At 37.4% G+C, this 27,307-nt stretch overlaps 4 protein-coding genes across 8 annotated transcripts; 1 reads left to right on the top strand and 3 right to left on the bottom strand.

Moving 5' to 3' along the window:
• The first annotated feature begins 34 nt into the window (after nt 1-34).
• LOC122289100 lies at nt 35-12,023 on the top strand. Of its 2 annotated transcripts, XM_043096037.1 has the most exons (10): nt 35-359; nt 1,224-1,316; nt 1,870-1,988; nt 2,786-3,552; nt 7,435-8,768; nt 9,948-10,027; nt 10,121-10,213; nt 10,287-10,360; nt 10,795-10,927; nt 11,632-12,023. In XM_043096037.1, the coding sequence occupies exons 1-10, from the start codon at nt 275-277 to the stop codon at nt 11,713-11,715; spliced, it is 2,862 nt and encodes a 953-aa protein (XP_042951971.1). In that variant the 5' UTR covers nt 35-274; the 3' UTR covers nt 11,716-12,023. The 2 variants fall into 2 exon arrangements, with proteins under 2 accessions (XP_042951971.1, XP_042951972.1); XM_043096038.1 differs by lacking the exon at nt 1,224-1,316.
• Nucleotides 12,024-12,580: 557 nt separating this feature from the next.
• LOC122289102 (protein FERTILITY RESTORER RF2, mitochondrial-like) lies at nt 12,581-20,197 on the bottom strand. Its single transcript, XM_043096044.1, has 6 exons — nt 20,192-20,197; nt 16,341-16,363; nt 14,547-14,621; nt 13,842-14,065; nt 13,543-13,612; nt 12,581-12,901 (listed from the first exon to the last, which is right to left on the bottom strand). Exons 3-6 carry the CDS (start codon nt 14,590-14,592, stop codon nt 12,705-12,707), a joined length of 537 nt encoding a protein of 178 aa, XP_042951978.1. The 5' UTR covers nt 14,593-14,621; nt 16,341-16,363; nt 20,192-20,197; the 3' UTR covers nt 12,581-12,704.
• On the bottom strand, nt 17,171-20,279 carry LOC122289101 (farnesyl pyrophosphate synthase-like). Of its 4 annotated transcripts, none has more exons than XM_043096039.1 (10): nt 20,120-20,278; nt 19,639-19,663; nt 19,396-19,511; nt 19,157-19,255; nt 18,942-19,058; nt 18,753-18,847; nt 18,589-18,643; nt 17,932-18,027; nt 17,575-17,664; nt 17,171-17,487 (listed from the first exon to the last, which is right to left on the bottom strand). In XM_043096039.1, exons 1-10 carry the CDS (start codon nt 20,228-20,230, stop codon nt 17,359-17,361), a joined length of 933 nt encoding a protein of 310 aa, XP_042951973.1. In that variant the 5' UTR covers nt 20,231-20,278; the 3' UTR covers nt 17,171-17,358. The 4 variants fall into 4 exon arrangements, with proteins under 4 accessions (XP_042951973.1, XP_042951974.1, XP_042951975.1 ...); XM_043096040.1 differs by having other exon boundaries at nt 17,620-17,664; nt 20,120-20,277; XM_043096041.1 differs by lacking the exon at nt 17,932-18,027 and having other exon boundaries at nt 20,120-20,279.
• Nucleotides 20,280-21,343: 1,064 nt separating this feature from the next.
• Nucleotides 21,344-24,252, bottom strand: LOC122288825 (E3 ubiquitin-protein ligase At4g11680-like). The gene is made up of 3 exons (XM_043095612.1): nt 22,842-24,252; nt 21,943-22,324; nt 21,344-21,810 (listed from the first exon to the last, which is right to left on the bottom strand). The coding sequence occupies exons 1-3, from the start codon at nt 23,339-23,341 to the stop codon at nt 21,664-21,666; spliced, it is 1,029 nt and encodes a 342-aa protein (XP_042951546.1). The 5' UTR covers nt 23,342-24,252; the 3' UTR covers nt 21,344-21,663.
• Nucleotides 24,253-27,307: the final 3,055 nt, after the last annotated feature.

The following is a 27,307-nucleotide window of genomic DNA, read 5'->3' as shown; positions in this document are numbered from 1 at the left end:
TGGGGCTGTCCATCCAAAGTTCCAGAGATATGGAAAGTGAAGTGAGAGTGCAAAGGGTATTGGGCCGGATGGTGGACACGCCATCCGCAAGCGTCTAAGCTCAAAACACTCCGAATCGCGCCGAGTGCTATTGCTGCTACTACTACTACTCGTTTTCATTTCAGAATCCAGATCACATTTATCGACGTCTCCGAGTCCCCAACACAACACATCACAACACAACGAAAACCATTCGCAATTTGGCATACTCAAACCAAATCAATTGGTAAAATCGATGGGGAAGAGAAAAGAGCGTCGTCTCGCAGCTCAGAGCAACGCTGGTCGCCGTGTCAAGCTCGATCTCTGCGCGGAACCCTCTGGTATTCCCTCCCCTACCCCCCCTTCTCTATCTGTTGTCTTATTAGGGTTTTGTATTTGTTCACATTTGCACCAATTTCTTGTAAAGCTCTTTTGTGGTTCCTTCCTTATCTTAGGGTTTCCAATCGTGATAGATGACAGATAGTCTTTTTATGCGGCTGAATGAAAAGTCACACTTTTTACCTGTAAAAGAAAAAACGCCTACTGTTCGCTATGTCTAGTTTTTCACCATATATAAGGTTTCCTTTTGTTAGCAAGACGGCTAGACAGACTGAGATCAATGGCCTAAAGGAAACTATAAGTTTCAGTTTAGATTGATATTTTACCTGTAACCAAATTGAACAGGTGCTATTTTATTTTTGAGGCTGCACCGAAATTATTGACAAGACAGTTTAGATGTTGAGTTGAGTTGAGATGAAAGTTGAAAGTTGAATAAAATATTATTAGAATATTATTTTTTAATATTATTATTATTTTAGAATTTGAAAAAGTTGAATTGTTTATTATATTTTCTGTTGGAAGTTGGAAAAATTGTAATAATTAGATGGGATAAGTTGAGATGAGTTGAAAGGAGTTGAGGAACCAAATGCAGCCTAAGAGAACTAGAGCAATATGTAGTCGTATTGTAATAGCTTCTGCTTATGCTATCTCATAAAAGCAAATGGGGGTGTTGTTTGTATCGTTATAAACTTGATTGGAAATTCAAAATCGTGGCTAGTTTTGATGTTGAGTTACTCTATTAAGTATCGACTGTTTCACTAATGATGATTTGTATGCTTTGGTAATTCTGAAGCATCACTGGTTTGCCTTCAGTTGAAATAAATCGTATTTTTTATTTTTTTCTATATTTCTTTTACTTTTTTTAGGAGATTTGGGTGGCTCCACTGAGTATGATGAAATTGGAGTTGATAAAGATTCGAACCATCGTGATGGGTTACCCAATTCACCAACATCTTCAGGTGGGTTCCGTCGGTTTTCTTCAAAAGGACTATGTAGAAAGGAATTGAGTGCTCAACATTTTTTTGGTGGAAATATGGAACTATATGTACGAGACTTGTTATGTTTTTTGCCCCCAAGAAATTGTATTCCGACTGTAGGGTTGCTGTGGTGTTGGGAGCATTCATCTCAGATCAGGTTGGGCCCTCCCCAAGTGAAATTATGAATGACTCCCAATCGATATGCCCTTGGTGGTAGCATCAAAGGATTTTGGAGGTTTCGACAATTTTTTTTCTCATCGGTTCGTATGTCTCTGGCTTTATTTGCTTTATGCCCCACTGACAGTTTTATTCAATGTGTAACAGGTGGCTGTGAATAGGTCTTAACTGCTCACGTTGAATTTTAATATCTGCCTTTCACAGAATCTCTTGTTTTCCTTGATATTGATTCCAACCACTTCAGTTTTATCCGAATATTTCTCAGCTGTCTGTTTTTAACATTCAGATATATTGATTATAATAAGTATAAAATAATGATATTGGAAGTATCTCTGACATGCTAGCTTTTTGTCTTCAGGTCAACAACCACAGAATCCTCTACTGTTGCTTGGACAATATAGTGATGATGAGTTCGATGAGGAATCAAATCAAGGACTTAATCATGCCGTTGCCGAAACCTTCTCATCTAATGAAGAGGTAATTAATTAACTCTTTACACTGCATTTTTTAACTTGGGATCTGAAGAATCCACTGTTTGGGTTTTCCAATGGGACAGAGATTAGATTACTAGTGAGCTCTCCTGGATCAGGATGGCTTATTTGTTTTTTCTTTTTTTTGATAAGTAAAGAGCTTATGGGCTTTTCTCATTTTATTTTTGAGTATGTATCTGTAATTCCTCTCTCTCTCTATCAAAACACATTGCTATATGTGAAAAACCAATTCACATCAGTTGTGTTATGTTAATTTTGATGAGATGTGGAGAAATGGATAATTTATGACTGTATTACAATGTATTGCTTGAATTTTTTTTTTTAAAGTGTAATTTTTTGTTAGGAAATTTCTATGTTCACTAGATGATGATGATGATTATTATTATTATTACCACTGCTATTATTTTAATATAACTATTTTTCATTAGATTTTCAAATGCCTATTCTATGAAAGGCCTATGTTATGCCTACAAATTTGGTTTTCCAGAAATTACGATGTTTCATTATGATGTAACTTGATTTATCTGAAAATGTCCCAATGTGGTTATAATTTATTGTTTGTTCCCTTGGACATGGATAAATTTTGTTCCCTTCTCATGTTGAAAATCTGTTTCTTGTGCTTTACACCTGGTAAAAGGTTATCTATATTACCGAGGTGCATCTGTTAATAGAAGACAAGCTACACGGTAAATTTGTAGTGTCTGTTCACTTAATAGATCCCACATTTTGTCATTTTAATATTTGTTTGCTTGGAATGCTAATTGCATGCTTCTTGTCTATCAGGTTAAGCCTTTGCTTGATGAAGAATGCAAATATCTGGATGTCAATATTGGTGAAGACCTTTTTGTCGAGAAGGTCAAACAACAGGATAGTGAGCGGGAGTCTATTCCACCTGATATTACCCATAATCTGGAGAGTTGTGATAAAGGGGAAAGCAATCCCACCACACTAGGAGATTTACAAGAAGAAACAGAGTTGACGGAACAGAATTCTGTTTCTGGAACATCTGATGCACAAGTTGTTGGAGATGTTATTCTGGGCTGGAAGATGGTAATGCACGAGGAGAGTAACCGTTACTATTACTGGAATACTGAAACTGGGGAGACTTCATGGGAAGTACCTGATGTTTTGGCTCAGGAAACTGGATTGACCAATGGTCTGACAATCCCTACTGTTACTGAAAAAACAGTATGTGCTTCTATGGCTATAGGGGATTCCAACATCATTTCAGATGCGATGTTAGGTGTTTCTTCAGCTGCACACCTAATTGAAGGGACCACGGATGCCAATATGGTTGCTCATGGATTAGATGCTTATGGGCATGAACGGCAAGGATACCGGATGGATGATTGCAGTGAAGCATACAAAAATGAAACTCAAAAAGACTCAAATTTGAGCACCGATGTCAACGCTAGTGAATTGGGAGCTCGTTCTGAGAAGTACATGCTTGGCACTGAAGCTACTAAAGGATATGAATTAGGAGTTGATCTTTCTTCTCATCTTGTGAAACAGTGTGAATGTTTATTAGAGAGGTTGAAGCCACTTAAAGGGTAAGCAAATCTTGCTTCGCTATTTCTTCATTTTCTCAGAGAATTTGATTTTAATCATTTGATGGCTAGAAATTATTTTTAGAAAATAAAAAGAGAAGATTATGAATTCCTAGTTCTTCAACTTAAAAATATTTTAATAAGCCCCCTATGAGAACATTCCCATGGAAGAACATATGGAAAACTAAGGCCCCCCTAAAAGCTTCTCTCTCTCTCCGGTATAAATAGCTTCGTTAGGGAAGATTTTCATCGTAGATAATCTAAGGAAATAGGGCTTTAAATGAACCAATATGTTCGATAGCCCGCTCGGTACTTGTTCGGTTAAACTCAAATCGAACTCGACTCGTAAAAAAAAAAAAAAAAAAAAAAAAAAAAAAAAAACAAACCAGTCCATGAAAGCAAATATCCGCTCGATTAATAAATGATATATACTTGACTCGACTCGACTCGACTCGGCTAAGGCTTATTTAGGCCCGCTCGTTTATACCTGAGTTGACTCGTTAGCTCGACTCGATTAAAGCTCATTCATATATTGATAACACACACACACATATATATAGACATATCTATATTTGTATTAACTAATAATATAAGTATAACACTTTTATAATTAAATATATAATATGTAACCTAATTACTTATGTCTATATATTGAATATACTTTATAACTATATTTTATAATTCATATAATAATTAGTCGATAAGATTTAATAATTTTATTTACTAGTATGTGGGAACCATATATAGAATAGATATATACTATCATATTATGTGTATGTATTCATAATTTCTGTAGGCATATAATATATTGTTATTATGAATAGATATCAGCTAGTTAGATATTAATTATCTATAAATTTTTAAAATCTTATAATTCAATAGAGGTTCTACTTGGTAGTTGTTCAAATTCAATATTAGATTTTTTATTTTTTATTTTTTATCTATCTAAATTAATTATTTAAATATTATTTCAACAAAAAAAAAAAAAAAAAATTAGAGTCGAGCTCGACTTGGAAATTTAGCTTACCGAGTAGAGCTCGAAGAAAGAATAAATAAAAATCTCAAGCTCGAGCTTGAGCTCGACAAGTCAAAAATTGGCTCATCTCGGCTCGTTTACAGCCCTATAAGGAAACGCCGACTCATTGTTTTGGATTGGTGTTACATGTGTAAGAAAAGTGGTGAGTCTGTGGATCACCTATTATTGCATTGTGATGTAGCCATGAGTTTATGGAACCATATCTTTGTGAGAGTGGGACTTATTTGGGTAATGCCAAGAAGGGTTGTTGACTTTTTGGCTAGTTGGCAAAGCATCCGGGGTAACTCTTAGATTGCAGCTATGTGGATGTAACGCCTCCATGGAAGACCCAAACCACATGACCTATGCTCCAAGAGGACTAGTCAATGATGTAGTTGGAGCTCTATTTGGAGCACTAGTCAATGATGTAGTTGGAGCTCTATTGAAACCTTATAAAGTGCAAGAACTTCTCATTCCTAAGCAATGTGGGATCCCGTACACTATCTACCTTTATCCTTATCATATGTGGTATCTCAATCTACCCCTCTTAAATTGCTGACGTCCTCGTTTGGCATGTTTGTTGTGAGCGGCATGGCTTAAGTCCCACATTTCTGGTTGGGATAGTCTTTGATACCATTAGTAACGCCCTAATGAAATGCCCAAATCACATGATCTATACTCCAAAAGGACTAATCAATGATGCAATTGGAGCCCTATTGGAACCTTATAACGAGTAAGAATTTCTTATTCTTAAGCAATGTAGGATCTCATGCATCACCTACCTGTACCCTTATCATATGGGGTATCATAGTGGAAGATGATATTTCCCTGCCTATGGTGGTGCATATGGATGGAGAGAAACGGTTGAAGTGTTATAGTCATGGAGGCTCTAAGCAGGATGCTCACGACTCTGGTTACCAATGGCTTTGTAAACGGATTCCCGATCCGAACCCCAGATAGGGGCACTATTAATATTTCTCATCTACTTTTATATATGATACTCTTATCATGTGTGAAGCCGAGCTGAATCAGATGCAAGCTCTAAAGGCCCTACTCTTTTGTTTTGAAGCAGTGTCCGGGTTGAAGGTGAACTTTGAGAAATCATAATTGGTGCCAATCGGGGAGGTCTCAAACACTCGTTAGTTGGCTAGATCGTTGGGGTGCAAAATAACGTCCTTACCTATGACTTACTTGGGACTTCCTCTGGAGAGTGCCTCGAGGCGTTGTCGGTCTGGGATACTGTGATGGAGAAAATTGAGAGGAGATTGGCGGGATGGAAGAGAATGTACTTGACGAAAGGTGGAAGGATTACTTTGATAAAGAGTACACTCTCTAATCTACGTACTTATTTTTTATCTTTGTTCCCCCATACAGGTGAGTGTGGTGACCCGTATTGAGAAACTCCTACGTGATTTCTTGTCGGGGGGTTTGGGGGAGGAGTTTAAGTTCCTTCAGGTCAAGTGGGAGCAGGTTTGTCATCCTATATTGGGTGGAGGTTTAGGGGTTAGAAACTTAAGGGTATTCAATTGAGCGTTATTAGGAAAATGGCTGTGGAGATTTGCCAAGGAACCAGACTTTTTATGGAAAATGGTGAATGAGAAGAAATACAATGTTCTATGAGGGGATTGGTGCACTAGAGAAGTAAGGCGGGCTTATGGCGTCGGGTTGTGGAAACACATAAGAAGAGGGTGGGGGGTGTTTAATCGCTATGTTAAGCTACAGTTGGGTGTGGGATCTAGGATAAAATTCTGGAGAGATGCTTGGTGTGGCAATAGGGCTTTACAAGATTTATACCCTTCCCTCTTCCAGTTAGCAAGCGCAAAGATGTTTTAGTGCCAGAAGTTATGGAGATATCGGGGGTACATATTCACTGGAACATTATTTTTAGTAGGGCGGCACAGGATTGGAAAATAAGTAGCTTTGCAGATTTCTACAACCTCATATATTCCATTAGGCCAAGCAGAAGCATGAGGATGTTATGTGGTGGACTCTAGCAGGCAAAGGCTCTTTTTCTGCTTGTTTGTTCTATAAGGCCCTTCAATGCTCAGTTTCCTTGGAAAAATATTTGGAGACACAAGGCACCACCCAAAGCTTCTTTCTTTGTATGGACTGCTTCCTTGAGGAAGATTCTTACCATAGACAACTTGAAGAAAAGTAGGATTGTTATTGCAGAGTGGTGTTGCATGTGCAAAGGAGGGGGAGAGTCGGTAGACTATCTCTTACTGCACTGTGATACAGTCGGGATTCTCCAGAATGAGGTATTCATTCGACTAGATATGGCGTGGGTTATGCTGAAGACGATGGAGGCAGCTTTGGCTAGTTGGCCAAACTTAAGCGGTTGGCAACCAATCAAAGCAATTTGGAAGATGATCCCTCTATGCATTATGTGGTGCTTGTGGCAGGAGCACAATGAGTGGACTTTCGAAGACCAATAAAGATCGCTAGAGGAGCTAAAAGTTTTATTTTTCAGAACTCTTTGTAGTTGGGCTATTGTTGTAGATTTTAATGGCATGGCCCTTCATGATTTTCTCGTCTCTAATGTGCCTACCTAGTTAGGGCATCAGAGTTGTGTAACTGGCTTTGCCATTCTTTGATCAATATAATCTATTTATTTATCAAAAAAGAGAAATGGTCGGAGTTTTGAGGATTGTGAACGGACGATGGACGAGCTTAAAACTTTTTTTTTCTTCACACTTTATTCCATTGGTCGATTGTTTAATGGCATTAACGCACATGCTTTTCTTGTATCTTTAGACAGTCATGCCTAGGTGTGGCTATTGTATATGTCTTGTGTAATTGGCTTCACCTATTATCAAGAAAATTCTTATTTACTAATAAAAAAATTCTAATAACTTCAGTTTATGTTTCAGGTCCCATCACATGCAAGGTCTTGACTGGGTATTAGAATATATTTTGGAAGTTGAGATTAGACTTTCTGATTTGAAGTCACTTTCATACTATGGCTCATCATTGCTTCCATTTTGGACATATACTGAAAAGCAGCTTAAACGGATTGAGAGTGGAATTAATGATGAAATCTCTAAGATTGCTGAATCTGCACATATGGATGAAGTTGAGGGAACTCGTGTTTCTACCTTCAATGGGAAGGGAGAATTGCAGGAAACTATGCGGCTTGAGTCTGAAGCAAATGGAACTGAAACTAAAGGGGTTCTTTCTGCTTCTGTTGATACATCAATGATAGTTCAGAAAGATTTCCACGGTAAAGCACCTCATGTAAATGCTGAAGACATTTCTTCATCACCTACTAGAGGTTTAAGAAACGATGCGGGAGTTAGTGAAGTAGTCAATGAGGCTGAATTGGGTGATGAATCGAATCACAAGCATGGGTTTAATGGTGCAGAGGATGTTGACATGGACGTGGACATGGAAGTTGAAGATGCAACCTCTTCAGGCAACACAGCATTGAACCCAACACAGCTGAATCTACCTGCAGATTGCCCCTTCTTGGTGCCAGAGGATGGGTTCACTGTGCCACCTCCTCCGGATGAGGAATGGATTCCCCCACCCCCACCTGATAATGAGCATATTCCTCCCCCACCACCTGATGAGCCACCTGAACCACCCGAACCCTCATATCCCCCACCTCTGCCCTACATGGAGACAGGGCACCCTCTTACTTACACTGAGCAATACAATTTATCATATCCAGTTTCTAGTTTTGAATATCATGGACATACAGTAGCTGAAATGCCGAGCAGTAATTTATATGGACATGCTGAAGGATCTCAAGTTGCTGTGCCCCATGCGCCAATTTACTATAACACAGTTCCTAGTACATTTACCAACATAGCTTCTGACCTGGTTAACCCTGTTCAGCCTATAGTTTACTATGAGGTTCAAGATGGAACAGTCCCTGCAGTACCTGTAGTTAGTGGTGTGGAGTCCTCTGGGTTTCAGAGTGAGCCAGCTCCTGTTAGCTATGACACCTTTTCTGCTGAACAAGTTGCCCCTGTCAACTCCTTTGTGGGAGTGGGTCATAATTCACTACTGAATGTGAACGCTAATATTTCTGGTGGTGGTGGTGAGACTGACAAGGCATCTATAGAGGTTCCTTCTACCTCAGCTACTGTCCAAGCTCCTTCAACCATTTCGGTTAAAGACAATTTTCCTGTGCCACCGACTGATTCTATTTCAGCTGCTGTTGTTACTGCCACATCATTGGGTACCAAGGTTCAATCTAAAGGTATGGTTACTGATTACCTGGGTTACTTAGTGGTCTTCCTGATTTGCATTCATGTTACGGTTGTAAGCATACTTAGGACCAATGTACGAGTTACTGGATGATTAGCATTATAGTTGTAGTTTTTACTTTTCTTGGATATTTGGTTCTCTAAACAGTCAAATAGAAAAAGTTTTTAAGGAGTCAAGAATCTGTTAGATTGTGTTACTAAATTATTCCGTCATAGTGATGCTCCTGCTGGTTCTATTGATGGATTCTGTATCTATGTCAATGGTGTACTGGCATCATGCTGTATCTAGAATGGGACATACATCTTGGTGAATTAAGGGGATGCTTGGAGAATGAGATAAGATGAAAATTTTGTGAATAGTAGTAAGATGGTTTGTGAATAGTAGTAAGATAGTTTATAATAGTAGTGAGATATTTGAGTTAAGTATTTATTGGATTTTGGAAAATGAGAGAGAAAAAGTTGAATAAAAAATATTATAAACTTAAAATATTGTTAGAATATTATTTTTTTAATATTGTGTTTTTTTTTTTTTTTAGGATTTGAAAAGGTTAAATTTTTTTTTTTTTTTCCTTTGAAGGAACGTTGTAATGATTAGTTTGAAAGTGTTTGTATTTGAATAATGTTTGGAAAGGAAATGAGATGGGATGAGATGAAAAACTTTTTCAAACATCCCTGAAATCTTTTTACTTGTCAAGTTATCTTTTTCTCTACCACTTTGGGAGTAAGTCATGCCATATTTTTGGTTTTGTGTTGGAAAACTTGTTTTATTTATGACGAAGAATGAGACTCTGAATTTCAGTTCTCTCTCTCTCTCTCTAGGTAGTGAGCTTTTGGTTACTTGGTGCTCGTATTGTGGTTAAGTATTACATGCTAAACAGCTGTGTTTGTGTGGTTGAATGTGAATCTATTAAATACTTTGACACTTTTTCTTTTTTCGGGGTAGGCGCATCTTTGTGCTTGGTCTTAGATTGGATAGGTTTCTAATTTCTTCCCCTTGGGCTTTGTTAGGATCATTTTCCTAGATGAGCTTAATATTCATGATTTCCTTATATCTATTTCTGCTCCCAAGCTAGGTGTTTTCTCTTCTATACATCCAGTGTACTTAGCTATGTCTGTTGATATTAATAAATTTGTACTTGTAAAATAAAAAATTTCCTTTTTCTTTTGATCAGGTCTACGCAGTAAAAAGCGGACAATAGCAGCTGCCCCATCCTTAAGGTCTAATAAAAAAGTCTCCAGTTTGGTGGATAAAGTATGTTTTTATCCTACTACATCCCCACCCCCCAAAAACAAGGGGTCGTCTTTGTTTGTGGTTCTTTTATGATTAATACATTTATTTTATCAGTGGAAGGCAGCGAAAGAGGAGTTGCTTGAAGATGAGAAAGAACCTGAAGATCCTTATGAGATCTTAGAAAGGAAGAGACAAAGGGAAATAGAGGTCTGGTTCCATCTGCTCACAAATTACTATAATTTTGGCCGTTGCTGGTTCCTTACATGTTTTATGATTGCAGGAATGGCATGCACGGCAAATTGCCACTGGAGAGGCCAAAGATAATGCTAATTTTCAGCCTCTGGGTGGGGATTGGTATGGGCCTAACACCCGTCTTAACAATGCTTCATTTCATGAAATTCTTATGGCAATGTGCAGCACCAAGGATTATGTAATTACTTGGTTAATTCAAAAGAATTTCCTGAATGTTTGTTTAGTCTTGTTCTACTTGAATTACTCGAGGTACACTTGTAGGAAACTCTTTGCCAAGATCGCATGTTCACCTCTGGGATTAGTCGGGACGCAGTTCCCAGACACCCGCTGCCAATTAAAAAAAAAAATGCTTAGTTAGTCTGTGCCTTTTTGCCTTTCTGTGGTGATTAGATTTTTTTTTGAACTTTTATTAGGAGTTTGGACTCTCTCTATGCATGCCCAGGCACGTCCATACACATCTAACTTTTTTGATAAGTAATACACATCTAACTTATAATTAATTTTATCTTATTTCAACTCCATGTGTTGTGTAATAGGCGTGAGCGGGTGAAGCGCAGGAGAGCTCAGTTAGCCAATAAGGCTGCAAAGACTCCGCCAGAGGCAAATACTGGTGGAAACCAGCAGACTGATTTAATAGAACTCTCGAGAGATCTTCCATCAGGATGGCAGGTATGTTTGATAATTGTGGTGGCATGCTCAATGTGGATTGGGATTTTCTTGTTTCTGAGAGAAGTGAAATTAGTTTACCGAACTGCTCTATTTCTATGGTTATCATAACCCCTAGTGGTTGGCTCAAGTGGTAAAGGCCTTGGGCTTGGGGGTATGCGTCCTCCAAGTCTAAGGTTCAAATCCTCTCGGGTGCAAATAATCTCTAAGGGCTATCGGACTGGAGGATTTCCCCTTGCATTACCCGAGGTGCACTTGCGGGAAACTATTTGTCGGGCTTGTACACCATCAGGATTAGTTGGGACATTGTTTCCTGACACCCGGTGCCAAATTTCTATGGTTATTACACACAATGAGGTGATGTGTTAAGCAAGCATCTTCAGACCCTCCCTTTACCAGCATGTAGTAGGCAAGCTTTTGACTTTGTTTTTCCTGGTATGGGAGTGGGAAAACGAAGTCTCGATCCTAGAGTGGTCCAAGTAGAGGGAAAATTAAAGTCTCGATCACCAAAGCATTGAATGTCAAACATGGAAATCTACTTGGTCGATAATGTTGGACATACGGAGGTCATACTAGTTTGGTTTTCCGGAGACTTGTGGCCACTTGCTAGATTTTCTCTTTAGAGTGATCTTGATTTAGAGGGAGTCTCATTTGTTCCCGACACTAATTTAATTTTCCAATCTTCCACTTTTTTCCCCCATTTTCAGGCTTATTGGGATGAAACATCGAAGCAGGTTTATTACGGCAATTCCGACACCACAGAGACAACATGGACGAGACCGACAAAATGAGCCTTTTTGAAATTAGTGTTGGGGTTCAGAAGTTCATATAGTTTTTGAGTATATGGGGTTATAATTTTTACCCATTGTATATCCGCGAATGCTTATTAGGAATCATTTTTATTTCCCTCAAATTATTTTTCCATGGAAGCAGTGTACGCGCGTGCGCGAGCTTCTTGTTTCTTTTTCTTTCTTTTTTTTTTTTCTCTCTCTCTCTTTCTTCCGCTGGTACCCCCATGTTTCAGCCGTGGAATGCTTGGATTGTGTTTAGTTATTAAACTAAACTTAACCCATCTTAAATAGATCTATTACTTTTTCAAGTACTCTGTTACCATGTGTCTTACGAGGAATCTAGTGTATGCGTTTAAAGCTTAATCTTGGGATTTAATCATTAACTTGATTGAAAAAAGACACTACGATGGGGCTCCCCATAACCATCACAGGTAACACAACAGTAATAGGATATGACATTGTGACCACTAATCAAACATCGGTGTAGTGTTCATGCGAGTGTCCGTCTACACCCGGCACAAATAAACTCCTATACAAATTAAAGAGAAAAATTGCACCAATGATACCCCCAATTATGTACACCAATTTTTAGTTAAAGTGCACAGTCAATACGCACGTACAACTGGAGTTAGGTTTAGATAATGAATTGAAATGAAATAAGTTAAACGTTAATTAAAATATTATTTTTTAATATTATTATTATTTTATAATTTGAAAAAATTAAAATTTTTAAATATATTTTATGTGAAAGTTTGAAAAAATTATAATGATTAAATGAAATGAATTGAGATCAAAATTGGGCTTTAACCTCGTCTTATAATGATAATAAAATAGGACAAACCAAGAGGCAAGAAGGGGAAAAATCTGGAAAACAAATAATGCAGTACCTCTAGTCAAAGTTGACAAGAAGGCCCTTTACTTAATTAAAACCGCCAGAGAATACAAATGCAGAATTATACAAAATTCAAATTCAAACTCCAAACCTTTCCTCATCTTCTTCTTTCATCCCGATAAGCCCCCTCACCTTCCTTATCCTTTAAAAAGCCTAGAAAAGCAAGAAATCCAAAAAAGAAGAACCCACCTGACCAATTGCCTCCTCCTCCGCCACCTCCACCACCACCATCACCATCATCACGAGGTGGGAATCCGGACCCGCCATCATCTAGTTGAGGTGACTTTTCCTTGCCTGAAATCAGAGTTAACCATTATTCACAAGCGAAATTTTTATGTAACCACCCTATACCATACACTCATTTAAGAGTATTAGGCAAAGCAAAAAATACAAGTACAAAGCTCTGACTAATGGATTGGCAGCAGACACTGATTGCCAAGGACAGTCCAAATTACAAACAAGGTGAACTGAACAGATCAAAGGGGCAGTTACACTAGAGGGCAGAGAAATGAGCCCCAAAAAGAACCAAAGTTGCATTATGGCAAACCAAAAAGCAGAATGAGACAACTTTGGAAGTGGGACTGAATGAGTGGTGAAAAACAATCAATGATTCAAGGTATGAGAAATGATTTGTACAAGTTCTAAATCGATAAGCCTCGGGCAGGACTTCATAAAAATGTAGACCACACCTTGAAAAAGTGTAAAGAAACTTTTCTATTTTAGTGAGACCCACTTTTTTACAAAAGATCTGTGTGAGACTTGTTTATTTGGGGCTTGTACCTAGCATTACTCTTCAGGGCATTGCCATGCCACTGGATCCCAGCTGCTCACACCCAACTATGACCTAGGGCAGGTGGCTTGATGTTTGGATAGGAACACCTTCACAACATTAGTAGTAGTTTAGCCGGTTGTTAATAATTAGAAAAAGCTATTACCAGGAATGTGAGTAATTGTTGGGGCCTCCCGCGTGACAGTTTGAGTTTGCTCTGCACCACATCTTGCATTCTGTACAAGAAACCAAAGATGAAGGTTGAAGAAAAAGGGGAAAAAGAGATCATATCATCAAACCTTAAAATCCTACTCTAAATTTTGCACGTGACCATAGTAGGACACTTGATATCAAAGGAGTCAAGTCCATCACAGCATGAGACAAGAAAAGCATACATGACAAGCAATGAATTTTTTTCTCTCTTGAAAAGGACAAGCAATAGGATATATGAAAGAATAAACCTACCAACATAGAAAAACATCTAACAGAAGCAGACTGTGTTCGAGAAGAATGCATGAGAGGTCTTCTTTTATCAATAGGCAAAATTAGGGCACCAAGCCCCAACGGTCTAGTTCTAGCAATTTCAGATGGTCGCATTTTCCCATTGAACTGTTCAAATGAAATGAAAAACTTCACGAGATTAGTTTGAGTAAGCCGAGTATGCCTGCTGCATTGACCCTCTCTTTTCCCTGTATAAAAAACCAGAACAGTGGAGTCGCATTATAAATAATCAGAATCTAAAGTTCTCTGGAAAAATAAGCAATTAAATAAAATTCCACAGAATGCGAACCAGTTAATAACTTAATATAGATGGAAAAGGATATGATATTTCTTCAAAATATGACAATAAGACAATAAATCTATATCCCTGAACAAAAGGAATGACGGCAAAAACCTAAAGTAGAATGATAATCTCCCCCCACCCCCCGGTGGGCCCGTGGCTGGTTCATCTGTACCCACACCATTATGTGCACAATGTATTCAGGCATTTCACACAATTTTGGTATCAATCCAACTGAAGAAAAATTCATCCTCCCCGCTTATTTTATTGTAGGTATAATCAAAATGAGGTGAAAAAGAAGTCTATTATCCAGTTTCAAAGTAAAACAAACACATACTATATCACCGTGCTTTTCTGCCAAAGTAGAGGAACAAAGTCATCATATTTACCTAGTACAAATTGATGTGAGGAGGCAACAATATTTGCAGTCAACATCAGCAACTTGATTTGTGAGGAGCAACAACCTGAAATATTAGTGTTTGCATTAGAGCAAAATGCATCTGATGAGAAACTGAAATAAAACTTGTTAAGTAAATGAAGATTGAATACTAACGCAATTAAAAGCTGTAAAAAGAAAACAAACATAAATTGAAAAACCGGCTACTCTTTAGGTTCGCATCCAAAATCAGTTTATCCAAAACATAGTAGACTTTTGTTCCACAATGTTATATTCCTTAAAATTGTTTGTGATATGAAAAATATATCATTTCCATAAATCTCAAATATAAGAGTCTTGTAAATAAAAAATACTGTCACAATAAAACCTCAAATTGGAAATCCATTTAGAACTAATCATATTTTAGATCAGAGTGAGTTGAGTAAGACCTGCAATTCTTTGCTTTTGGAGCAAAGGAGTAGTTCATGAAAGTTCTTAGTCCCCAAAACAAAAGGTTAAAAATAAGTTAAAATATGATCCTAGTTCTTAGTCCCCAAGGGTCTCTGTTCCTAGTTGAAAAAAAAACACAAAAAAATGGAGGAGAAGAAGAAGAACACAAAGCGCCCTTAAATTCCCCAACATAAAAAGCTCGTGAAAAGCAAAATAAGAAACAAAGTTCAATCCCCAAAGCACTATGTAGGGCTGAGCCTGACTGAGTCGGAGTCGGTATGCAGGAAATCCAACTTCGGTCTGAATCCGACTTACATAGGCTCCAATCCAAGTGTGAAGTCTGATTTGGGTAAAATCTCATTCCAACCAATTGCATATAGAAATCAATACAAAGATTCTTTGACTTTAGGTTTTTAATTTCATAGTTTACCGTATACTATGCAAATGGGTGGCAAAAATCTCTTATCATTGATCTGATTCAGCATAGAAATTAAAAAAAAAAAAAAAAAAAAAAAAAAAAAAGGCCCACAAGAGCTTCAAAAAATTCCATACTTGTTCTATAAATTATTCAAAGCAAGTTAGAACTTAGAATTAAACCCAAAAGCAGCTATCGATTTTGAGGCAGAAATCTACAATTTACACCAGAAAATTTACAAAACAATATTTCAAAGAACTCATCCACAAGTTTTCCTCGTCATTAGCAAGCCCATATCAAAAAACTCATCCACCAGAAATCAATATCAGGGGACTGGGGAGATTACCGTGGATTGACTGAAATTGAACCGAAGGGGACGCCTACGATATTGAAAAAATACCGAGAGGGGAAAAAGAACCGACGGCGAGAGGCAGTTCTAGGTGTTGCGAACGCGTAGAGGGACGACAGCACGGCGGGATGAGTGTGTGTGTGTGTGTGTGTGTGTGTGAGAGAGAGAGAGAGAGAGAGAGAGAGAGAGAGAGCACCGGTTGAGAGTGAGACTAAGTGAGGTCGCCGGGGGGGGGGGGGGGGGGGGGGTTGTTGGCGATGGTGGGTGTTTATTCTCTTAAATTTCAAATAGATTATACAGAACATAATTAACAAAGCTTGCCTTTGCCCCATTGCTCTAATACGAAAAGAAAATTCCGTCTTATGCGAGATTCTTATCTTCACGAATCATGGCATCGTAAAATCAAATTAAAATCTATCAGAACCCTAAACAGAAATCTCTGATCAGTGAACTAAGGTAATAAAGTTCTAATACGAAACTAAATCTTTAAAAAAACAAAAGCTTCTGCTTATACTGCGTTTGTTCGAGGAGAAAACCCACGGAAAATAGGACGATTTTACGTAGAACTGGGAATTCATCGAAAATGAACTCACCTCGAGAAAACCGAATGCTCGGACTATACCAATTTGAAGGTGGGTTATCCACTTGGTGCCAGAGCGATTGGGAAAAGAGAGAAGAAGACAGAATGAAACTAGAAGAAATGTCTGGATTCGCGTTGAATTTATGGCAGCCAAACAGGGAGTGAGAGATGCAAGTACAAGCGGAGGAGAGGAGAGTAATAAGTTGGACTGGGCTACACTATGGATTAGGCCTTGATCTGACCCAATCAACAAAAGAGCCCAAATATAAAGTAAAAGTTAATCTTGCGGGCCGGCTCCTCTGTGCTTACGAGGGAAGGCTTTTGCTGCACTTTTTCACCCATATTTAACTGTCGGGTGAGGAAGGAGAAAGTCAGCCTAAATTTGTTCTTTTTTTTTTTTTTTGATGTCAGAAAATCTCTTCGAGGTAGGACTTTTTGGATCCATTCATGTAGAGTAAACTTGGATCCTATACACCGTATTATCGAAAGTTTCTCTATACGAAACTGGTTAAATCGTTGGCGTGATCCTAAAAGATTGTTTGCACTTACAAGGTGTTGAATTTTAGACATTGAAGGGAGTGATACCTCCAAGACCAAAGTTTTCACCACTTGGACCAACCACTTGGGTTAAAAGTCAGCCTAAATTCATTCAATCAAGACCTCATAATTCATAACAAAATTTTTTCATTTGCTTCTTTTTTTTTTTTTTTTTTTTTTTTTGAGTTTTGTTACACATAAGATGGTATTAGAACATCATTTATAGTGAGACTCATTATAATTAAAATAAATAAATAAATACACAAATAATTTTCAAGCAAACAGCTTCCACATTAATAATGTGTGTTGAATGCGTAAAAAATAAGACTTGTAAATAAATTTTCTCCAAAGAAAAAGTAGGATAAAAGTATTACACTCGGGCTAGACTAGCCCAATATTGTATTGTATTGTATATTAGCCCCCCGGGGGTGTTGGGTTATATAATCAATGCCAAGATTTCTGAAAGGAAATATGAATTGAAGGATCAAATTGTGTCACTCGTGTCCATTACAAACTTTTGTCAAGAATGATTTTAACACAGCTTGTACTGCTTTACTTGGATGGGCTTCAATGGATTTGACAAGCTTCCCGTAATTCTCACTCTCGTACTCCGCAACCACACCCTGCATCATAAGTAGTTTATAAATTTAAAATAATAATAATAATTCAAGAAGAAAATGGATAAATGAATATTGAAGGAAATATCATACTGATTGAGTCATATACGAGTCATTGAGTATTATCCCATAACGCACCTTACCGACCACTTCAGGAGCACCAAAACAATCCGTGTACTCATCCTACAGAACATGAAAAGAGTCTCATTAACATTGCCACAGAAGCTTTGGGAAATTATCTATAAAAAAATTGCACATTTACAAACATACATCCATACACGAACATAGACATATGCATTTGCTGACAATTCATGGGAAAAGAAAGAAAAACTTGCTATTATAATTTGCTTTTGAAACAGCAGCTGTAACGCTTCAGGTATATACTTGTGTCTTCACAGTTTTTCAGCAATCAAATGAAAGTATGGATTCCTTTTTGCAACAAACAATTACCTGTACTTGAAAATAAATTCCCATTTCGACCAGAATGTTCTTCACACTAATATGATTTTCAAGATTTTCTCCAGACATGAGCAATGCACAAGCAACCTGGATACATAGAGTGATCATATATAAAGAATATTGAAGGATCCTAAGTAGATTCACTATATTTGGCATAAATAAGCATTTCTTAGGAAGAAGCAGAAGTACTGAAAATTATGAGGGGTTATATGATCACAGGTCCAATAGAAAGTGGTCTTTCTTATCTCTAATGGGTTACATAGGTTAGTCTTATAGACATAAGAGAGACATAGAAGACAAAATAGAGAGGAAGGGGTTTTTCTCTACAAGGGTTTCATCTCATACAAAGCTGGTATTTGGATGCTTTCATGGGGTGTTTGGAGAGAATATCATGATCACAGCATCCAAAATGTCCTGTAAGTGAGCAGTTTCAGGTGGAAATAAATTTTAACCGGAAGTGATCAACAAGTTCAAGGAACAGTACTGTCAACAGATATTTCAGATTTACTTCAAAGAATCACCAGTTGCGAGTCCCTTTGAATGGGATTTAATGAAAAACCTCTCGAAATGGGCTCCATACAGAGATAAATATATATTAATAAGACTAAGAAATGAGAAAACTAGAAGATAAATGAGAAAACTACTCACTGAAAGGTAGGGTGAATGATAAGTGGTTTTGTAGTACTGAACAATGCGTAGGTGGCTGCATGACAACACAAATATCTAAATTATAGAAACACAAAAGGGAACTGATCATGATTCGAAGTTAAATTGTATAGAAGAAACCACTACCATCCCAAATTGTTACTTACAGAGGCAGTGAGAACTTAGTAGATAGATCTCTCTCTCCTACATGCGTACTGGTAATTAAATCTGTCATTTTCCCTGACGCGGTCTGGAATTCCATCTGTACGCATGTAAATAATGTCAAGATTTGTCTTTGGTTATAAAGAACACTCACTGGTACTTGTGCTTTAAAATATATGGAATAATAATCCCACCTCATTAAATAAATCCAGCAGATCCACGTAATAAGGCTTTTCTCTAAAATGTTTTTTGAGAATTCTTGTGATGTGGTTGTGGAGAATTGTGCCATCATTTGCAGCAATCAAACCGACCTAAGATTAATATAATTTACAGAAGTTGGGCAAAAACATCAACACCCCTTTTTTAGTAAGAAGGAAAGTATTCACTGATCTTTACTAAAAGTTCACACCTTGGGTTGCTTAAACCAACAGGGTTGACCACGGCGCTTAACAGCATCTTCTGGGATATTGTCTGTGATATCGTCAAGAACACGAAAATATGCTTGAAGCTGCAAGACTCAATATTGTCAAGATGGGAAAAAGTTTGGATGGAAAAAAGTGAAATAATTAAATGGTATATATGGTAATTGCCATGGGCGGATTAAATCAGGATCAGCCAAAAGAGCAAAGAGGTAGGTTGTAGTCATACCCATTCAATGCACCAGCCTAGCGCACACGCGAGAAAAAACTCATCATCAGTTAGTTCCTTTCCTTCTTTCAGCAATTTGTAGCTGTCAATGACACAGAGTCCTCGGTTCAGCTTTCCTGCCAATAGTCCAATCCAACTATTTTCATTTTCTTTATATTGGAGGGCAATAACTAGCATTAGCACGAAGATTTCGTGAGAATAAAGTAGACAATTTCTTAAATATCATATCTGCAGTCTGCACACCTCTTGGTACGTTGTGGTCCAGCATCTGCAAAGAGCGGGTGGCATAGACACTATTTAAGTAAATAGACTAAACCAGGGATAATCTGTTCATACCTTATTAAATTGATCGTTTTTCAAGCATGACAACGACAGAAACCTCCAGGGCTCAAAAACAATCAGCAAAACTTCTTCCCTCCCCCCCAATATTTGGCGTGAATACGACGCTTAAGATGGAGGATAATAGTTGTGATATGCTCAGGTTTGCAGTAAATGCATGCAGTTCGAATAAGTTACAGGATTAAATAAGCTTTAAGACCATCAAATAAGTTCGGGTTTGTACTTTCTCTTTTCTTGATCGAGCTCGTGATCATAGAATTATCTGCCGGTTCGACTTCTATTTGGGAATTTAAATGGAAACAAATTGTAGTTTTCTTTATATTTATTGCGTTCTATATGTGTACGGGGGTGTGTGCGCGATACTTTGAGAAGAGATAGAGAGTACCCGCTCAACCCACTGGCGTGAATCGACGGTGAAATCGAAAGCCGGATCATGGAGGAGCTCAGACTTCAACACAGAGTACACGTCCAAGAATCTCGACCTCAAATCGCCCATGGTTTCTTATTTCTCGAGGAACTGGCGCGCGTACAGAGAGAGAGAGAGAGAGAGAGAGAGAGAGAGAGAGAGAGAGAGAGGTGGCGGGAGAGAGGGAGGACGGGGGAGTATTTAAAAGGGGAAGGGAGGAGTGATTGGGGCGGCGTCGTTTTGTATAATTGGGAATTTGGGTTTGGGTGTGCTGGTTTAATTAAATAAATACAAAATGTAAGAGGGTCAGCGGTTCTTGTGTTAAAGGAGCGCCGCCACCACCACTTCCACCTACTGCCTCTACGTCTAGACTTACATAGTTGGTAACTTACTTCGAAGAAAACCGATCGAGTGTAATTTATCGGCCCCCGTAAAATACATAAAAATACTATTAATAGGTAGTAGCTTTCACATTTCTCATTCATAAACCCTAACCTAAAAGACAATGAATTCAGGATGGATTGATTAAAGCCTTGTTTTGACAGACGAGATGATAGTAAATAATAATGAAATAATTTATAAATAATAATAAAATAGTTTCGGTTGATATGTTTCATAAAATTTTAAGAAATGGAAGAAAAAAAAAAAGTTGAACAAAATTATTATAAAATTAAAATATAATTTTTAAAAATTATTTTTATTTTTATATTTTATTTAAAATTTTGAGAAATTTATAATAATTAAGTAATGATTAGATAAAAAATTAAAAATTTAAATTATAATATTTAAATATTAAAATAAGATAAAATAAGTTAAAAGAGTTGTTATCTAAACCAAACCTAAATAATAATAATATAAATTAGCACCACCCCACACTATAGCCTACTGCCGGAGGCTGAGCCCGAGCTACTGCTACTACAAAACTTCGTGTTGGGGTCGATCTGGGATGAAAGTCAAACAAACATAGCCCATTCTATTTAATCTAGTCGAAGGTTGTCCGAAATGAATCTCTCTTCACCGTTTCAACTTAAACCAATTAATGTACTAACAACTCCCACATCTTGTCTGGGATGGATGGAGGGAGGAAGCCACTGAATCCCTCTTCCTTCCCCCACCCTTTTTTGTTTTTTTTTTGTTTTTGTAATTATCAGGTTAGATTTTTGTACATGATATTCATAATTGAGTCAAAAGGATATCGGTATCTTTGATGAAATTTTCATCCTTTCTTTGGATTTATATTATTAAATAGTAGGTTTACATATCAACTTGTAAATACCATAATTAAAAAATATTACATACATGATACATTTTTTAAGATACATTTTCAGTGGTTACTGGTGACCTCCACTGTACAAGCAATACTCACTCAAGTAACCACGATACTCCATTTATTTCACACCACAGTGAGAAAAACATAAATGACAATATATATATATGTGTGTGTGTGTGTATAGTAAAAATGTAAAATGAAAGATCGAAAAAAAAAAAAAAAAACTTCTGCTTGTGGGTGATGATTTTGCCGTCTACCTCTCTAGTTCTTGTTTACAAAGAGGACAGCAAGATATAATTTGGAGCCATTGATCTACACACTTGAGGTGGAACACATGGGAACATGGCAACTGTCTCAACTCTTCCTTGTCCTTGTACTTGGCTAGGCAAATGCAGCATTCCTGTCATTCCCACCACAAACACACAGAAAACAGAACAATCTCATCAGCACTTCAACCTTCAACACGACAATAGATTGTTCTGTTGTAGGAAAGATTAGCTTATCTGTTAGTGTAAGTTGAAATGAGACTTACTGGATCTTCATTTGCAAGGTTGGGACTGCAGTGAGTATTAGTGCAAGGCTCTAACTTGGTGTCTTCTTCTTTGTACCTCCAACTGGGAAGCTGGGAAATTTGATCGTCGGATGCTCCTCTATCAGTTGACCCCATGTTCATGTTGTATCCGACGAGACTGCTAATCAGCGGCACGCAACAGCATAGCAGCAAAAATAGCAGGAATGGAAATGAGTAGCAGATTGCATTCCAAGCCAGCAGGGAGATGCAGAGCACGTGCAGTTTTGGGGCTCGATTAAAGGACCCAAATCTAGAGTCGAATACCCAAACATTACCCATCACGAACCATATTGCAAAGAACAATTCTAGTGAAGTTCGACATTTGTTCATTAGATGTGAGATCCTGTATCCATTGCAGCAATCAATTAAAAGGCTTCGAAAAGCTCCAGTTGTCAAAAACTCTCTGTACCAATTCCACTAAATTTATGGAAACTTGTTTGTGTTACTGTGTATGAAAAAAAATAAAATCAGGTAATTCATGAGTTTTTATCTTGTTTTTCATCATTTAAATATAGCTGCCAATACGATTAATTTGAAAATATAGTGACCACCAACCATTATCGAATTGATTTGAAATTATCTGATATAACTTGAGGCTTTTAATCATATCACCAAGGGTTCATCATTACTAAGCTGTTTGCATAATTCCTCAATAATTCCACCCGAAGAACAAAATCAAAGACTTATCCTCAATAACAGTTGCATGATCTTTTATAACTAGCTCACAAATCTTTGTAATGATCCCAACAGACGAGCTGTCACTATTAGTACAGCACGTGGAAACCGATGATTTTTTTAAGACAAAAATATAAATGAATCATAGAGGGTGAAGGGGAGAACTGCATGTAAAGCTAGCATACCTGGATTCTTCGCTGCCCCTCTGCTGTTCCACATCAGAAAGGCCGAAACCATCTCCATGAGTGAGATTATGCCGGTAGCGGCCGTAGAGCAGCAGCAGACTAAGAACACAGCCAATATTATAACCAACAATCCATATTCTCATTGGCCAAACAGGCTTCTCCTTCTTGGAAATGGCTATAGTAAATGTTGTGATGCTTATTTGAACCACCAAAGCTATAAACTCCATCAGCATCCAAGTGCTTGAATTGAAAGGATTTGAGCCAAGATCAGATCTTGATCCATTCTGGTAGTGGAATACTCTTCTTAAGAAGGAGAACCACCTTGCTCGGGAGATCCTCATCGCCATCCTTACCAAGGACGAAGAAGGTAGAGCACGACTAGGCCTGTGTCGGTTGCCCACAGCCATACGATCTTCTCCTGCTGGAGGATTTGATGAAAAGGAAATCCCACTTCCTGAATTGCTCAAGGAGTACGGTGGAAAGAAGTGCCGGGTATTCATTTTGGATGATTTTTCTCGGACTCAAAACCAAGCCCCAAACTCTTCCAAACAATAAACTACCGTTAACCCTCTGCCCACTATATCATCGCAAACAATCGAAATATATAGAATACCAGCGTAAGGAAACTTCAAAATCACAAAGATGGTATTGTTGAATCACGAAAAAAATGGCTTTTGGCTAATTCGTTGTGTCACGCAATTCATGAGATTTCACAATAAAAAAATACTATCAGGGTGGGGCGGACCATGAGAACTGGTTTGAGGACCTTTTATCTCTGCGCACATAAAAAAGCTCTGGGGTGAGCTTGTCAGCAGCAGCATGCCAAAACCCCCAATCCAGAAGCCAACTCTAATGAATTCCAAACCCCAGAAAGCCCACGGCTCGATATAATGAAAATCAAGCACCGACCATGGATGGGTTTCTTTTGATTAAGCCCCGCGGACTAATGAACTCTTCTAGGTCTTCGAACACCACAAAAGCTTGTAACTTTTAAGAACCTAAGATTCTAGACCCAAAAGCACACCAGAAAGCACCACCTCAGGTACTAGATTTCAGAAGCTGTAATGGGTACTTACGTATAGACCTCAATATGAACATGATCCAAGGGATTTTCAACTGTATATAGAAGGAGCAGAGCAGGATGGGTGTAAAGCATATGTCAGCGAGGTGAAGTTGGGTGTCTCGGATGGTGACCAAGACTCACCCGCAAAAGCTTTGCTTCGAGTTCAAGGGAACCAGAGGGTTTGGAGGGAAGCTAACCGTTGGCCTAACTTCCCTCTGGCTATTGTTTATTAAGCAAGCAAAGCTGAGAGAGCAACCGGTTCTTCGACTGCAAAACTCTCTCTCTCTCTCTCTCTCTCTCTCTCTCTCTCTCCCTCTCCGTCCCTGATTGAATATTGATTATTGAAACGAAGATATTTCAATGTATTACAGTTTCGTTAATATCACTTAGAAGTTGGAACTTTAATTGGATACGACTTAAAAGAGATTATTCGATGAATTACGTGTATTAATTCTTGCGTCAAGTATTAGAATATAAAGGATTAGATTTGAATTGAGGCGGGTACGATGGCTTTAAGATTTGATTGTGGGCAGTTGGCTAACTCATCCACTCCAACTAGAACCGCCCATTTGTACCAAGTAGGAGAATTGCATGACGCTCTTTATCACAGATTACGTAAAGAAAGAAAAATGATATTTCACCCGAATAGTGCTCCTTATGATTTCTCCCGAATCCAAAAAATAAAAAATAAAAAATTATTATTTAATAATTAAGAAAATATTTTTTAATGATATTGTGAATTTGTTTAATTTTTAAAAAATATTTAATAATATAAAAAAATAAATGAAAAAGAAATAAATAGTTACTGTTTTACTGTAAATTGTAAACAGTTCGTTACTAGTAGGTAATTAGTTAAGTTTCCAAGATTGTTACTTTACTTCAGTTCTGTACTTTGACACTTCTGTATAAATATAAACTCTCACGTGTAAATCTTCAAGTTGGATACAATAACAGAATTCTTTCCACTTGTGTTTGGAGAATCTTCAGACATTTTAATAATATCTTGTGTTTCTTCACTTTTAGGGCTGCATCTTGCATGATGATTTCGGTCAAAGCTCATCAATCAGGTAGAGTAGACCGACTTGAGAGACCTCATAGAAGTAAGCCATGTGTTAACAATCGTCTTTATCCTTTTGGTACTTCCCTCGCCGCCTACACATTCTAAGCGGCCTTTCAAGATAGCTTACGGGATCTTCTAAGTTATGAGATGTCATCATCAATTCATTAATTAACAAGTTTGAGTGTTTAAATTAGTCTTTTATATTATTATAAGTATTTCTTTTTAAAATTAAAAAAAAATCAAATCATATGTTATCAGATTATTAATATAATTATTATTATTATTATTATTATTATTATTTAGATTAGATAACTATGACTCTAATAATATCTTGACTTTAAAAAAAAAAAAAGGGTCACGTGGCATTTAAAATCGTTTTGTGAAGAATTATTTAGAACGAAAGATAGGAAAAAGATCATTGATGTTGAGCCTTATTTTCAATAAAAATTACACTATATTTGAAGTTAATCAAAATAGTTTCTCACCACCATAATTGTTGATATCAACAACAAATTCTAATTTAAAGTTGTTACCGAAAATATTACTTCTGCTAACGACTCATTAGTCATTACCAAAATTTATAAAATTCCGGGAACTAACCTTCTTAATACATGTATTTTTATTACATTAGACACACATTCAACAAATGCTGCCTGCCGGTACGTGGTAACCGTTGGGATGGCGTTGGAACTTGGGGAGGTGTAGTAGTGCTTGATTTCTGGAGAAAATAAATGGTAAGTTATTGATTAAAAAGAGAAGCTCAATAGTCAATATATATATAATAATTTTCATTAAAGTTGTTTACATCTAGGGATGTACACCGACCCGACCCGAACCGAAAATACCATATTCCGACCCGACTCGAAAAAGATTCATACCGATTACCCGTTAACCGATTACCCGGTTCCAAATCACAATAACCAATTCGGACCTTTTGTTCAGCCATTGATGCCCTCCGTCTTCCTCTTGCGTTTTTCTTCTCCTTGTACGCCATTAACTTCCTCGTGCCCCTCCCCTTCGAGATCAATTGGCAATAATTAGGGAGAAGGTCTTCGCAAGAGAGCTCCCCTCTTGATTCCCATCTTCAACCATTGCTACATTCCTTGCAACCCGTGTTTAGCCGGAAACCCGATCTTCTTCGTGGACGAGAACCGTATCTTCTGTTGCGGTTTGGATCTTTTGGATTTCTTCGAGCGTGAATCTCTCTTCCGCAGCTCCCAGTCCGATCCTCAGGTTCTCAAAAGGCAAAGATCCGTGAGCGAGAAATCGGCCGGGTCGTCCTCATATTTCCCACGCAGAAGCCTGGACACGGGTCTGGAGTCGACAGGAGCGAGGACGCCAAGATGGGTAGAATTCTGGAGCGACGCCGCGGTCGATCGTCGCAGGAGAAACTCATCTTCGTCGTCGAGTTATAACAGAGTCTCTGTGAGCAAACCAGGAAGGCAGAGGAAGAGAATCGCCTCTCTGTGGTACCACACGGGGCTGAAAGCCTAAAAATCGTAATGGGTTAAAATCGGGTAACGGATAATACCCGTTTCCGATTTTAACTCAAACATTATCCGTTACCCGATTTTAACTCAAACGGGTCGATTTTTCGGGTCGGCCAAAAGCGGGTTTTCGGGTCGGGTCGGTATTTCGGTTTTTTTGTTCAGCCCTAAATTACATCACACAACATTTACTTGACATGATTTGATTTGATTTAAAAACTTAACCGTCTTTAAAAGAGTAACTTGTCCGTATTGAGATCGATCAAATCTTGTTTTGCAACGTAACTTATCAATTACACTGGATTTTATTATTCTTCATTTTTACATTACATATCACATATATTTTATTTTTTTATTTTATTTCTATTAAATTAATTGAATTCTTCTATTTATCATCCTTATAACACATACTTATTAAGGAGAAAAAAACATACATGATATACGGTATAGAAATGATAAATAAAATTTTTCTTCCTAATTTCATGAGTAGCCCAATAAAAATATCGACAATGGATTATACAAAAGCAAAGTCATAATTTGCATTTGGTTATTCAAATCAAAATCAATTCTCGTGTTGGATTATTCAAATATTTTATAAATTATTAATAAATTATTTTTTAATTTATTTTTATAATATTGCATTTCTAATTTCAACAAAATTAAACAAATACTTTCAACAAGCACCAATCAGCCCATAATAATAATAAAAAAAAATAATAGCCAGCTAGAATAACTTCCGGCCCATAATAAAATGTTCAACACAAAATATTAATTCACATAAACAAGATAATTAATTCGACAATAACATTACACAATTAAAACACAACAACAACTATAGGTGCTATACAATTCATCA

This window comes from Carya illinoinensis, chromosome 12 (assembly GCF_018687715.1).
Source record: "Carya illinoinensis cultivar Pawnee chromosome 12, C.illinoinensisPawnee_v1, whole genome shotgun sequence".
Taxonomy (NCBI): domain Eukaryota; kingdom Viridiplantae; phylum Streptophyta; class Magnoliopsida; order Fagales; family Juglandaceae; genus Carya; species Carya illinoinensis.
This window is presented reverse-complemented; position numbering and strand designations above follow the sequence as displayed.